Raw genomic sequence first — 15787 nt, 5'->3', positions numbered from 1 at the left:
ACCGGCGGGGGGCTAGGGAGGTTGACCCGAGGGAGCTCCCCGATCTCTCCGGTCTGGATTGGAGAGAGGCACTCTCCAGATGTCTAGAGAGCTTCCTCCCGTGGCACGCAAGGTCAACACCTGATCTTCACGTCCCGTCCAGTTCTGCCGAACCTTCACCGCTGGTTCCGCCCAGCTCAAAGCCCTCTTCATCGCTGGTCCTGTCCAGTTCAGAACCCTCTTCACCGCTGGTTCCATCCAGTTCAGAGCCTGTTCCGGTGGCCCCGAAACGGAGGAGGAGAAGGAAGACTTCCTCCATGACAGTTCCGGTGGTCCCAGTTCCGGTGGTCCCGAGTCCGGTGATCCCGAGTCCGGTGGCTCCTAACACGGAGACCATCCCGGAGGTGACTGCCGTCCCTGACGTGCCGCCCAGGCGTCTTGCTCTGCCCGCGCCACCCAGGCGTCTTGCTCTGCCCGCGCCACCCAGGCGTCTTGCTCTGCCCGCACCGCCCAGGCGTCTTGCTCTGCCCGCGCCGCCAAGGCGTCCTGCTCTGCCGGCCCCGCCCGAGCTGCTCGCACTGCCTGAGTCACCCCAGCGATCCATCACGTCTGCCGGGCCTGTGTCTTCGAACAAGATGGCCGCCACAGAGACTGTTCACGTCACGTCTGCCGGGCCTGTGTCTTCGAACAAGATGGCCGCCACAGAGACTGTTCACGTCGCTTCTGCCGATCCAGAGACTGTTCACGTCGCTTCTGCTGATCCAGAGACTGTTCACGTCACTTCTGCTGATCCAGAGACTGTTCACGTCGCTTCTGCTGATCCAGAGACTGTTCACGTCACTTCTAGTGATCCAGAGACTGTTCACGTCACTTCTGCTGATCCAGAGACTGTTCACGTCACTTCTGCCGATCCAGAGCTTCAAGCCAGTCCAGCTGAGCCTGCAATTCACGCCAGCTCAGAGTCTCCTTCACCGCTGGTCCCGCCCAGCTCAGAGTCTCCTTCACCGCTGGTCCCGTCCAGCTCAGAGTCTCCTTCGCCGCTGGTCCCATACAGCTCAGAGTCCTCTTCACCGCTGGTCCCGCCCAGCTCAGAGTCTCTTTCACCGCTGGTCCCGCCCAGTTCAGAGTCTCCTTCGCCGCTGGTCCCATCCAGCTCAGAGCCTTCATCGCTGCCCAGCACAGAGCTCTCATCGCTGCCCAGCTCAAAGCCTTCTTTACCGCTGGTTCTGCCCAGCTCAAAGCCATCTTTGCTTCTGGTCCTGCCCAGCTCAAAGCCCTCTTCGCCGCTGGTCCTGCCCAGCTCAAGACCCTCTTCATCGCTGGTCCAGGACTCTTTACCGGGGAGCCTCCCCAAGAAAATTTTGGGGGGGGGGGGCAATACACCTCCGGACCAGCCCGACCCGCCAGGACCGCCAGAGGGGTGGTCTCCGGTTCCGCCCTGGATGTCCGAGGGTCCATCATCTCCGCCTTGGACGCCCGAGGGTTCTTCAGCTCCGCCCTGGCCGCCCGAGGGTTCTTCAGCTCCGCCCTGGCCGCCCGAGGGGTCGTCTCCGCCCTGGCCGCCCGAGGGGTCGTCTCCGCCCTGGCCGCCCGAAGGGTCGTCTCCGCCCTGGCCGCCCGAAGGGTCGTCTCCGCCGTGGCCGTCTGAAGGTTCGTCTCCGCCCTGGCCGCCCGAATGGTCGTCTCCGCCCTGGCCGCCTGAAGGTTCGTCTCCGCCCTGGCCGCCCGAAGGGTCATCTCCGCCCTGGCCGCCCAAAGGTTCGTCTCCGCCCTGGCCGCCTGAAGGGTCGTCTCCACCCTGGCCTCTCGTCCTGTCACAGTCTCCAGGCCCTCTGCCGTTCCATGGGCCTGGCCCTCCATCCCCGCCCCCGGATCCGCCTCCGACCCACCACCCTCCTGGACTTTTGTTTTCTGAGGAGTGTCTGGAATCCACTCCTTAAGTGGGGGGCTATGTAATGTTTCCTGTCTTGTGTTTCCCTCGTCTTGTGTGGACTTTAGTTATTTCCTGTTCTGTGTCATGTTTTGTAGTCCTTTGTAATTTTTCTTGCTTATTAGTTCTCCCAGGTGTTTCTAATTAGCCACACCCCCTTGTTATCTTGTTTAGCTTGTTTGCCTGTGTATTTAAACCTCTGTGCTTCAGTTGTTGGTTGTCGTCGTTGTTTAATGTAGCTGTTACCTGTTCTTGTCCTGAGTTCCGTGTTCCGTGTTCCGCCTGGATTACCTGTTTGTTTTATTAAATGTATGCTTGCATATGGATTCTCTCTCTGCTTCATCCTTGCCTCAGCGTGACAGTAGTTAGGATGTATTTCATTTTGCGCATGCTTTAAGTTAATTTTACCAAAGTTTTTTGAGTTAAAATTAAAACCTCCATATCGCATTAAACACATCATTACTGTGTGTAATAACTTCAATAGTTATCAAGCATCAGCTGATTTAAGTTTTTCTTCAAACAAAAGTAATTTTCTGATAAATCATCGTACACCTACATGTGTTTTGTTGTATGCGCAGATTTTGAGGGTCGCTTATAGATGCGTCCTTGTCTTTGTTTCATGGCATTTTTAAAAACATAGCTAGGTCTACGTAGATGTTTTACACGATAAAATATTTCAGAGACCCTTGTGCGGCATTCTATATCCGCATAAATGATTTTAGATTATATTATAAGCAATTCATTTATATACTTTTAAAGAACAGAATGTTTTTCAACATTAGTTAAATTAGCAATATAATTATTTTAATTTATAAAGAACGGAATGTTTTATGTAATATGATTTTTATTCTTTTGTTTATCTAAAACAATTGGATCAATAAGATATTTATTTTTTTAAGCATTTCATTATATACTTTTATAAAGAACTGACTGGTTTTCAACTTTAGTTAAATTAGCAAGATAACTATTTTATTTTATACACTTATAGGCCTAAATAACAGAATGTTTATGTAATATGATTTTTTATTGTTTTGTTTATCTAAAACTGAATTAAATGGTTTCAGTAGATTTTATATTATATACTTTATATTATAATCATTTCATTAGTATACTTTTAAAGAACTGAATGTTTTTCATATTTAGCTAGTGTGAAATATACAACATGATTAGAAAACCTGTTTTTCTCACTTTCACTGTACTGGCATGCGAAGGAGGGGGGGGGGATCATGTCACAAGCAGAGGACGCACAAACACAAACAAACACACAGACACACACACACGCACACACACACACACACACACACACACACACACAGGCACACTACTCTGGCTGGTGAGGCAATCAGGAAAAACAGTCTTTTGTTTTACAACTTTTAATAATGTATTAAATTTAAAACATTTTTAATAAGATATCATTTAAAACAAACATGTAAGAAACATGTAAGATGATTTATTTTTATCTAAACATTGTAAATTTTGTGAACCCGTTTCATACATTGCTTTTTTTGTGGACATTGATGTGTTAAGAGCTTATTCAACTCTCTAAAATAATGTAAGATGATTTTTATTTTTATTCTTTTTAGTAAGATATATTTTATAAGCATTTCATTATATACTTTTAAAGGATAGAATGTTTTTCAACCTTAGTTTAATTTATACACTTTTTAAAAAGAACAGAATGTTTTATATATGAATGTGATAATAACTGAATGGTTTTCAACGTTTGTGTGACACACTTACACAGTCTTTTTCTTCTCACTTTCCACAGGGGCCCACAATGTGCTCTGGAATGCGGAGGAGATGCTGACACATATCCTATATACACAGTGCTTAATTTGTAAAGTGGGAGGTACTGGAGCGCGGGGTGTGGGGGGGGGGCATGGTGTGTGTGTATCCGGCGACTCAAAACGGCGGTTGGAGGTAACGGAACAAAAAAAAAAATTACACTGCCGACGTAGCTTCTCTGCAGGGGCGGCGCCAGAGAATGTGCTGAGGGGTTGCTAGATCATTGACGGGGGAGCTGTAATTAATATTTAATATTCAGTTATGTTAATGATCAAAATTAAAGTTTTAATTTTATTAAATTGAACAAGCGCAACATTCAGCATTCAATCAAATATTCTAAAAGATGTAGGCTATTATTAATAATGTTATTTCAACACAATATATTGTTATTTCAACATCATATGTGTGCGTGCAACAAGCAAGATGTGCATTTGTAAATCCGGTGACGCGTGTATTGATTTTTATTAATAAACAAGTGTTTTCTCTGACAGTGTCGACTCGGCTGCAAAGATGAAGTTGACGATCGCTATCTCCGTGTGAACGCGCCTATAGAGAGAAATGCACATAAATAGGCCTAATGGATTACATAATCAGTGTCTGTGTTGTACGTCACCACGTATCACACATGACCAGCCAATCGGCCAATAGTGAGCCTACGTGGTGACGTGCAACACAGACGCTCTACGCTTAAACACTACGTGCAAAGACCCGAGGCCCAGAAAGAAGGAAATGAAAAGTGGAATAAAGTCGTTATTTTTGTTTGTTTTTGCGCACAAAAAGTATTCTCGTCACTTTATAAACTTAAGATTGAGCCACTGGAGTCACTTGGACTATATTAACGATGTCTTTAATACATTTTCTGGGCCAGCAAGTTTCGGTCACCTAGAAGCCTATGGAGGAGTGAGACAACTCTCAGATTTAATCAAAAATATCTTAATTTGTGTTCCGAAGATGAACGAAGGTCTTACGGGGTTGGAACAACATGAGGGTGAGTAATTACTGACAGAATTTTCATTTTTGGGTGAACTATCCCTTTAAATGAGGACAGACAGACTTGCAGACATGTGCTTTTCAAATTTAATGGACAAAAGTATCTGTCATGTTTTATTCCACAAGGATGATGAAGAGAAACGTAGGAGATCCAATAGCAATGTGGTTTTATTGAATAACACATAAGCAGGTGTTCCAAAATGAGACAACACAACGAAACAGAGTGCTAGGCACAAACACTACCGGACAATGAACTGAAGAAACTGAGGGACTTAAAGGGATACTCCACCGTTTATTCATATTAAACTATGTTATTCCCTTAACTAAGACGAGTTGATACATACCTCTCTCGTCTCAGTGCGTGCACTAAATCGCTCTGTCTTGCGGCGAAACTTTGTTAGCACTTAGCTTAGCCCAGTTCATTCAATATGGGCCAAGCAGAGAAGCTACAAAACACCTCCACGTTTTCCCTATTTAAATACAGTTACTCGCGTAGTGTAACTCGACCTAGGACGGTGACACAAAACAAAACGTTGTGCTTTTCTGAGCGTGTAAAATGGATAACTATATTGTATGGCGGAATACCATAGCAAGTGCTTGGAAGCACTTCGACTTCGGCGCAGTAATATCTTCACTAGAGGGAGCGGGGGCCGGTGAGAGGATTTTTCACGAGTGAAGATATTACTGCGCCAAGTCAAAGTGCTTACAAGCACTTGCTATGGTATTCCGCCATACAATATAGTTATCCATTTTACACGCTTAGAAAAGCACAACGTTTTGTTTTGTGTCACCGTCCTAGGTCGAGTTACACTACGCGAGTAACTGTATTTAAATAGGGAAAACGTGGAGGTGTTTTGTAGCTTCTCTGCTTGGCCCATATTGAATGAACTGGGCTAAGGTAAGTGCTAACAAAGTTTCGCCGCAAGACAGAGCGATTTAGTGCACGCACTGAGACGAAAGAGGTATGTATCAACTCGTCTTAGTTAAAGGAATAACATAGTTTAATATGAAAAAACGGTGGAGTATCCCTTTAAATACACAAGGTGACAAACTCAAATGCAAACAGGTGTGCTCTAATTAGTAACATAAGGAATAACCAAGATAACTAATGAAAAGCAGAAACATAGGAACTAATAGACTACGTTTACACGTACGTTTACACGTACGTTTACACGACAACAATGTACTAAAAACGCAAACGTTTTTCCTTCGCTTTTTTCGTGTACATACTGTATGACAACGTTGTCAAAACAATCCCGTTCACGTGGATCCACGAAAATGACCAAAAATGCTGTATTATGCTGCCAGGCCAGTAGATGGCGATGTCACTTTGTAAAGAAACTACGCGTCTATAGACTGAACATGTAATACGTATGCACATGCTGTCACTGTTTTCTCAAATTCACATTTTTGTAGTTTACACGGAGACGATTACGGTATCGTTTTCAAAAACTTTCACTTTGAAAACTGTTTACAAAAGGTTTTGTTTTCAGGCCCCCGAAACGCCATGTAAATGTACGGCCAAAACGAATAAAAATCACTGTATTTGTCAAATCGCTGAAGAGTGGAGTATTCATAAGGCAACTATTTATCTTAAGATTATTTATGATGTTTTACACTTTGCTATTAAAAATGACTGTGTATTTTCTCAGTTACTTTAATGCTTCTTCCACAATTATCCCTCTGTGCTAAAAGTATATATCTGAGATTTAAATAAAATTGTGATTTAACACCATTTGTACATTGCTATTCTTTAAAAGTGAAACAATGTGTAACCTTAAAAAAAGTGACGTAACTCTCATGTTAAGGCGGTTCCAGGAAACACAACTTGTTTAACTTGTTACAAACCTTGTTACCTGACACATACTGAAAATATCTGTATAGAGAAAGACATGTTTTAGCAACGAAACAACATGAAATTATTAGTTTTCCTCTGTGTGCTGTCATTTCCATCGGCTGTTTTTACAGGTAGGATTTCATAGAATTTGCATTTGAACCAGATTCTGCACAAGTTCTTATGTATTTTCATTTTTTACAACCCTTTTATTTTACACATTTACACAATCTTATTTCTTTGTTTTTGTTGTTGTAGGATCTCAACATTCTGCCTTTGTCTCAGATTCTGAAAATTATTTTTTTATACCTTTTCTCACAGGTTCTCACTCCTTGCAGTTCCTCGTAACTTGCATTGAAGGAGAGACGCCATTTCCTGCATTTAGTGCTTTATATATGTTGGATGACATTACAGTTGGATACTTTGATTCAGAGACGAACAGCTACGTTCCAAGAGGAAATACAACAAATGAAGATGAGGAGGGTGATTACATAAGTCATAGCATAAAGGAATATATCCATCCTTTTATTTTGAGAAGTCTTGCAGGAAAATTTTATAACACAACAGCAGGTAAGTTCATTGAGACAAATATCTTAATCTTTTAAAGCACTGATCTTGGGAGTCATGAGGTCAGTGAGTCATGAAATAAGATGCTGGAGTGTGTTTTGACATCTGATATCCTTCTCGATCTAAACAGGTCCTGTAGTTTTGCAGATACTGGTTCTGTGTGAAGTGTTGGACAATGACAAACCCGGGCAAATGATCACTAAGATTGGTTTTAATGGCTCCACTACAGACGAAACATATTTTTTTGATGACATATTGACATATAAAAGCATAGAAAACACATCAACACCATTGACCATATCACCATTTCTGGAGATATACAAATGGCACCATGTAAATATACTTTACCCACGCTGCACAACGAATCTCAGGAATTACCTTAAAAAGAGAGCACCTCAAGGGAAGAGGAAAGGTACTTTTCTACTGTTTTCTCCCCTGAATTTACTGTATATGCACTGCCAGCCCATAAAAGCAATTACATTTTGTGTGGTTTTTGAGTGACAGATAAAACGAAAGGCACAGAAAAAGATAGCCTGAAAATTAGCTTAAAAACATTCAGTCTCTCTTGTTTCTTTTATATGAGTGAACAGATGCTTAATCTTCACAAAATGTTAATCGATATTATCTACGAGTTGAGAAAATGTTTTTTAAGTGCCATAATTGTAGGTCTACTGAATGCTAAAAATTGCATCATAAATGAGTGTATTCCCATATTCATAATTCGTGTTTTCCACAGTGAAACCACGAGTCAGACTGATCAAGAAAGCAAACTCAGATTCTGGAGGGTTTCGTGTGAGTTGTTTGGCAACAGGATTTTACCCTCGTCACATCAACCTGACCCTGTTCAGAGATGGACAGCCTGTATCTGATCATGAGATCACTGGAGGAGATCTGCTGCCCAATGGTGACGGGACGTACCAGATGAGGAAGAGTCTGGAGATCAGTGCAGACAAACACAAATACAGCTGCTCTGCCACACACCTCAGTCTGGACAACAAACTGGACATTGATTTGGGTAATGAGAAAATAAATAGCTGTTTTTGAGAAAATAATAAAATCTTCCAGTAGTGTTTGTCATTTGTTTGTGTCCTTTTTAATGTGTTTGTTTTTAGAATTTGATCATGGTGAACCATTTAAATCAGTGATTCCCTCAGTGCTGATAGTTTTGGCTCTGCTGTTGCTGTTTGGGACTGGAGCCGTCATATATAAATACAGGAGGAGACGAGCAGGTAGGATCTACTCTGGAAGGAATGAAAAATACCTAGGCTGCATCCGAAGTCGCATATTTCCTTACTGTACAGTAGTGGCGAAAAACAGTATGTGACAAAACAAGTATGTGCAAAATAAAAGAGTAGGCAAAAAGTACCCGGATGACCTATTACTCCCGGCAAGATTCTGAAGTGCACATATAATGGACACTTTACTATCCCATGAGGCCACAGTAGAGGATTTGTGAATGGCGTGCAGTGTAACAACTCAACTGACGCTGGCAGGTCACATGATCCAGATTACATTCATACTACACTCATACTATATAGAACATACTTTTGTAATGGTTGCGAAGTTGCTTTGTTCAAAATAAGTATACCAACTCAAGAGAGTATGTGATTTCAGACGCAGCCCTAGATATATCCTCAAGGAATTTTTATTAATGCTTTTTAACTTCCCTTCATGTTCTAGCATCATCTAAAGATGATTATTCCTCTGCTTCGAGCGAGTAATTTGTTTTAAATATTATTTTTGTATTATTATAATATCAGAGTGCAGTAAAGAGTGAAATGTATTGTTTACAATCACAGTTGATTACTGGATGCTATAAATATTATATTTATTTTATAATTTAATAATGTATTAGTTTTCATTCGCACATTCTGTTGACTAATCAACATTTGATTTCATTTTCAGCATCTGAAGGAAGCATTGACACAAAATCAACACATGAAGCAGAAGAGGAACTTACACAGATGATTGAAGCATTAAGTGAATGAACTGTATTCACACCAGGAAAGTCCGATAGTTCACTTGCTTTGGTCCGGACCAAATAATTTTTTTTTTTTTTTTTTTTTTTTGGTTTGGTACGGTTCGCTTTCACACTGCTCTTTTTGCAAGTGAACCAAAATTTGTAAACAAAACCACACGTGTGATAAGGTCGTCCATTCATTGGACAAGGATTCTCAAGTATAGGGAAATCAAAGTGCAAAAAAAGGCTCAGCATGGAGATATTTCGTAGGCTACTGCAATTTTGTTCTTTTACTGTTTGTGTTATTCTCTACAAACGCAATATGAAGAAACTAATGAGTATCATATGATACAATGTCATCTATACGATGTTTTAATTCGGATCCCCCCTCCCTCCCTCCCTATCGTTAAAACTATCGTTACATTATATGAACTCGCTCGTATTCATGCAAATGCTTTTAAAGCATTTATGCGCGATTAGACTAAAGAGAACGCTCTGTATGTGAATGTCCTGATGCACACACTCATTCATTCATTCCATTCCAATGATGCACACACGACGCGCAGAAAGACGCGCAACAGTATCGTGTGGCCAAACAGCGCGCCGGAATGGAATTCTCTTTCGCACTTGAACGAACAATAACACAAACCATTATGCCAAAATGTCCGTTGTGTTAAGTATCCTCATAAGAGCAGTCAAATAATTAAATGAACGTAAAGACTTAAAAATAAGCTCCAGGTCAAACCACGACTCCGAGTCCTTTTATCAAATGTAGTAAATCAATAACAGATCACTTTCCCATAACGCAACTACGACTACGGAAGCCTGTTAACTCAAAGGCGCAGTGCTTTCTTGCAATTGGGTCGGTTCATGTTCACATCGTAAACGAACCGTACCAGAGTTCGTTTGGAACCGTACCGAGACCACCTCTTCAGCTGGGTCTCGGTTCGATTGTTTGGTCCGCACCCGAGTTCGATTGCTGTATTCACACCTGCCCAAAAGGTCCGCACAAAGGGGGGAAACGAACTTGAGTTCGTTTCAATCGAACCAAGGCAGGTGTGAATACAACTCTTCCAATTGTAAAATTAATTTGACTGGATTATTGTAAAAAGGAAAAAAATAGTAACAGTAATAACTCAGTACATATTCAATCTTGTGATGACAAACAAATCTTTTTTTTAACATTTTGTACAGATGCTCATAGCATTGCCTGCTTCTCATTGCTTCTGTAAAGTAAATAATTTAGACATTTATGCCATTCATTAAAATCCCACAAGTATTTCACCATACACTGTAAAAAGATTAATGTTATACATTTTACAAGAAAATACTATTTCAGTTTTCTACTAAAGTTTAATTCATTAAACTTTAGCCTTTGTATTATTGGTAAACTTTGTAAACTTTGTATTATTGGTGAAATTTACTAGCAATTTCTGAATAGAAATGGTTTCAAAGTAAATTTTTTCATATATTTTAAAGCATTTAATTGAAAAAGACAATAAATAAGCAATACATACAAATGTATTCAGTAGAAAAATATGTTATCTGATAAATAATTACAAATAATTAATGCAACAAACAAATAAAGTCTTGTTTTTGGCGTATCCTCTCTGTGTTCTTCATTGATAAAACTGATGGCTGTATGTAGCATCATGTGTTGTTGTGCAGGGAAACTGTTAAAAGAAGAAAAAGGGGATTCAGCTCACAATTAAATCACTGTGCAACAAACAAATAAAACTCTTAGTCATTATTAAATAAACATTCAGTGTCAGTGTAAAGAAAAGCCTCCTTACCATATAGGATTGTGCATCTCTGAAGTGTGAAGTAGAAGGAAAGTTGTTTTCCATGTGTTGTGTTGAATCACTGAAGGCTGTGAATGTTGGACAGTGTGGTGGATTTTTAAGATAAAATAGTAAAATATATATTAAACTAGCCATGTTTCTAACATCTAACCTTATTTCTCTTTTTAGGCCTAACATGATAACATTTTGAAACACAATGTATAAAACGTTCTGTCCTGTGTTTTTGAATGTTGTATGTTGTGTTGCCATACCCCTTTGACTTTGGTTGTGTGAGTGTATAAATAACAAATATGGGAAATGATACTAGACAGATGTCTAAACTTGAAACTTGTTAAACTTGTTGGACAGTGATTGTCCGATATTGTTTGTGTTGTTTGCACATTGTTTCGCATGTTAGCCTTACATTCTGACTTTGTAATAAATCTGATGTTATGTTCATCTTTGTCTTAAGTGTTACAGTTTCTAATATTGAAAAGAAAAGATGCTGAAAACATGTTATATGTTTCACATTTCTCTTAAGATTATTTACAATGTTTTACACTTTGCTATCAGCTGATCCCTAGCGTTCACGCCATGAGCTCCATTCACTACGACTGAGCTCCATTCAGTCACTCAAACTACATTTGTTACATGTTTGTAATATGGTATAGTTTATTGACTGTTGTCTTGGTTTTACACATATCAACTATATCTGTTCATTGCTATTCACTTACATTCCACATTCTTTGCTCATTTGTTTTGTATTGCTACAAATAGTCCATTAATAGTCGATGCATATTTATAAGACCGGCCACACACCTCAGTCATCATGGACAACACGTCACTGGGTAATGGGACTGGAGGCGAAAACTGATATGAATGTTAAATCATTCAGTGAGTCTATATACAGGTGCTGGTCATAAAATTAGAATATCATCAAAAAGTTGATTTATTTCAAGAATTCAACTTAACAGGTGAAACTAATATATTATATAGACTCATTACATGCAAAGTAGAGCCCGACTGATATATCGGCGGGCCTATATTAGGCATTTTCCAAACTATCGGTATCGGCATTTATAATGGCCGATAAATGAATATTTAAAAAATAAAATAAAAGCGGACGAAACACCCTTCAACCATGTTAAGAGTGTTGGCGCTGCATAGTTTTTCCACCAGAGGGCACTATACAAGGAAGATCGCTAACATCAATGAGCTTGGAAATCACAACGAACTTATTCTGCCTAAATAAAGTAATGATTACTGTATTTATAACTAGCATGTAGTTCCAGTCTCTGCATTGTAAAATGTAAGTTAGGCACGCGAGGAGTGAACATTTAGACATAGAGAAAAAGTATCAAACATAGCCTGTGCATAAAAGTTAGCTTTTCTTTTGTGTGTGAAATCCAAGTGTGCGTTGCTGACTTCGTTTAGCCGCAGCATTAACGAGTCACATAATGTATTTAGTGCATCACTAAGTAGTTGATTTTAGAAGGCAGGCAGCAAATGATGATTGAAAATGGTTTGTTGTAGCTTGATGGAATAGATGGATAGAATTAAAAGAGTGCAGGTAAATGGATAAGCAAGTTGACATTGTAATTATAAGGTAGCTTATAACATTGACATTTGGCAGACGCTTTTATCAAAAGCGACTTACATTGCATTTCAAGGTACACATTTACAATCTTATCAGTTCTTCACACACACACACACACACACATTATTACATAATTGAATTATTACTGTCAATATTAATAATAATAGTTGACTTTTTTTTGTTCAAAGGACTTTGTTTCATATCTTAAGTTTGTATTTTTATACATTATATTTATCAGAACTTTAATATATTCTGTTCTGTTGTGACAATAAAACAAAAGTTTATTTTTAAACTGCATTATCATATTATTTTAGTAAGGCTGAGGACTCTTAAATAACGACAAATAACTAATGTTAGGGAAATCTGTTCATGTTTTGTTACGTGTTTCTGGATTTTTTTTTTTTAAAATATATATCGGCCAATATATCGGAATATCGGATTTTTAAATCACCAAATATTTGTATCGGTCTTAAAAATCCTTTATCGGTCGGGCTCTAATGCAAAGTGAGATATCTCAAGCCTTTATTTGTTATAATTTTGATGATTATGGCTTACAGCTTATGAAACCCACGAAATCAAAATCCCAGAAAATTAGAATATTACATGAAATCACACAGTAATTACACAGTGATACCATGGTCATTGAACCAGGTTTTGGTTATTTTGGCAGTGTGGGCAGGTGCAAATCCTGCTGGAAAATGAAGGAATGGTTAATTGGTTAAATGGAATTTTGTTATGACGTTTGACCACGTTACTAAAGAATGAATAAATATTTCTATATCTAATGTTTTATTATCACATCATAATATAATTGATCAGCATTTTAAGTCAAAATGGGTCCATGCATCTTGAAGTTTATGATTTTTATTCAGCTCAAATGAAAGAAATGTTTCAGCTACACAAAATGACCTCAAAAACCACAAAAAAACATCAATTCAAGTTTTCTATAGGTCAATAAAAATGTTTAATGTTTTACGATAATCATTAAAATATCCTAGATAGATAGATAGATCTTTTCTTTCAGCACCCATAACACTGATTTAAAAAAAAAAATTAGCTATATTAACAAGATAAAAGTTTATCAAAAAAATATATAGGCCTTTATTAATTATAACCACACACACAACTTTTTTGTGTGAATGAGAGTGACTGGTTTCGATGTAAAAATATGTTTGCATCACGATAAGTGTATTTTGATTGTCAAAACCGCACCGGATCGCTCAGCCCAAAATGAAAAATGCCACATTTAAGAGCCACATCATTAATTTTTACCTGGCAACACAGTCCACAATTTTTCCACATTCGTTTCCAGAGGAAGCTTCCCCTGGTGCAGGTTTAGGAGGGCAACTGCTGGGTTCATTGTTGGAGGTCAAGTATTCTGTACTGTGATCCACTGGAGGCAAGTGTAAATGAGAATACAAGTGCAGTTTATTATAAACAAAACCAAACATGAAACAAAAACATGGCGTGGCATGAAAACTCAAAACCATGACCATGAAAAGGACTCACAACAGTGGTTTACAGGAAACAATACTTGACAAGGCACATTCTTCTTTGGATTTTTACGGCAGCTGGCATCCTTTGAGTTGCATTACTGCCACCTTTCGGTTTTATTTACCCTTTGTTTTCATTCATACTAAATCCACCTATCTAATCCAGTCATCCTCAAAAAAGCAAATATCCATTTCCTACCCTCCGCACTCTCTCCATACTCCAATAAACTCCAATAATCTACCCGTCCTATTTTTTTTAACTGTGTTATAATTTCTTGTCTTTCCAGAGTAAATTTCCTGCATGTTGTAAGAATATGTTCTACTGTTTCAGCTTCCTGACAATGTTCACACATTCCTGTAGGATGTTTTCCTGTAATTAAAAGTGTGCCGTTAAGATTGCTATGCCCAATTCTCAGTCTGCTTATTATCACCTTCTTGATATACCTACTTTGCTTTGAATTTTGTGTAAACGTCTCCCTTTTGTTGCATTATCCCAGCTCTGTTGCCATTGTTGATTTATACTTCTCCACACTATGCCTTTCCCCTCTGATTTTGATAATTTAATGTTGACTTCAACATCTCCTTTTTTAACTGCTTCTTTTGCCACCTTATCCGCTTTCTCATTTCCCTGAATTCCAGAGTGTGCAGGGAAATATGACATTTTCCCCCTGCCTAACTATTCTTGAATTAACAAGGCACATTCTTCTTCTTCTTCTTCTGTTTATTTGGCGGTTGGCAAACAACGAATGGTGTGCATTACCGCCACCTTCTGAAAAGGAGTGTGGATCTGGACTACTTACTCTCTATAATAATAATAAAAAAAAAAATAATAATAATAATAAAAAAAAATTATAAAGCAATTATATTCTCCTTAGTAGACCCGTTTCTCTTAGGAAAAGGAACAGATAGCTGTAGCATGTTTCTTCAGACTGTCTCTGTAATAACCCTCTAATCCTTAAGGGTATATGTTCAGCTTCAAGACACCTAAGTAACTTCTGCCTCTCATACTGGTACTTATTACAGGATTCTATCACATGCTCTATAGTTTCTTGAGTATTGCAATCACTACACGTGCCATCAGCATGTTTTTTCATTAAAAACAAGGTACTGTTCAAACCTGTATGGCCTAGCCTCATCCTAGAGATCACATCTTCTTCCTGAGTATTCCTATGTACGTTTCTGCACCCTCCCACATTCTTTTGAATATTGTAAAAGTGTCTACCAGTTGGTTCACTGTCCCACAACTTCTGCCACTTTCCTCTCAGTTTATCCTTAACAATACTCTTAATTTCAGCCTTACTGTATTTAATTTCCATATCAATACTAGATCGCTCTGTAGCTTTACTGATCTGCCAACTCATTCCCTGTAACTCCAATGTGAGCTGGTACCCACAAAAGTGTAACACTGATTCCTGACTTCTGCAGATTTAACAAGGCACATGGCAAACATGAGGGCTTAAATACACAGACTAATGACAAGACAAGGGACACATGTGAACAATGATCAGACAATTAACCAATGACAAGACACATGGCAGGATCACATGACAAACAGGGAATCACATGACAGACATGGAAACATGACATGAACAAACCCAAACCGTGACATAATTTCACATATAAATTATTTTAAATATTTCTATATCTATGTTTTATTTTCACATCATAAAATAATTGATCAGCATTTTAAGTCAAAATGGGCCCATGCATCTTGAAGTTTATGATTTTTATTCAGCTCAAATGAAAGAAATGTTTCAGCTACACAAAATGACCTCAAAAACCACAAAAAACATCAATTCAAGTTTTCTATAGGTCAATACAAATGTTTAATGTTTACTTAATGTTTTACAATAATCATTAAAATATCTAGG

The 15787-nt window shown here is 38.9% G+C and overlaps 1 protein-coding gene across 2 annotated transcripts in view; it reads left to right on the top strand.

Moving 5' to 3' along the window:
* The window catches only part of LOC307151009 (hereditary hemochromatosis protein-like), a 62942-nt gene extending 51658 nt beyond the window's left edge, over positions 1-11284 (top strand). Inside the window, exons 1-6 of one of the 2 annotated variants that reach the window (XM_079858739.1) lie at positions 6543-6652; positions 6840-7088; positions 7216-7497; positions 7822-8100; positions 8198-8314; positions 8991-11284. In XM_079858739.1, the coding sequence (XP_079714865.1) occupies positions 6598-6652; positions 6840-7088; positions 7216-7497; positions 7822-8100; positions 8198-8314; positions 8991-9073 (1065 nt within the window). In that variant the 5' untranslated portion in view covers positions 6543-6597 and the 3' untranslated portion in view covers positions 9074-11284. Of the gene's footprint in view, positions 1-6542; positions 6653-6839; positions 7089-7215; positions 7498-7821; positions 8101-8197; positions 8315-8990 lie in introns of those variants that run through there. The other variant, XM_079858738.1, reaches the window with a different exon arrangement.
* The last annotated feature ends 4503 nt before the right edge of the window (positions 11285-15787 follow it).

Source organism: Squalius cephalus, assembly GCF_949319135.1.
Source record: "Squalius cephalus genome assembly, chromosome: 23".
Classification (NCBI taxonomy): Eukaryota; Metazoa; Chordata; class Actinopteri; order Cypriniformes; family Leuciscidae; genus Squalius; species Squalius cephalus.
Note: the sequence above shows the minus strand (reverse complement) of the source record. Positions and strands in the feature narration are given on the sequence as shown.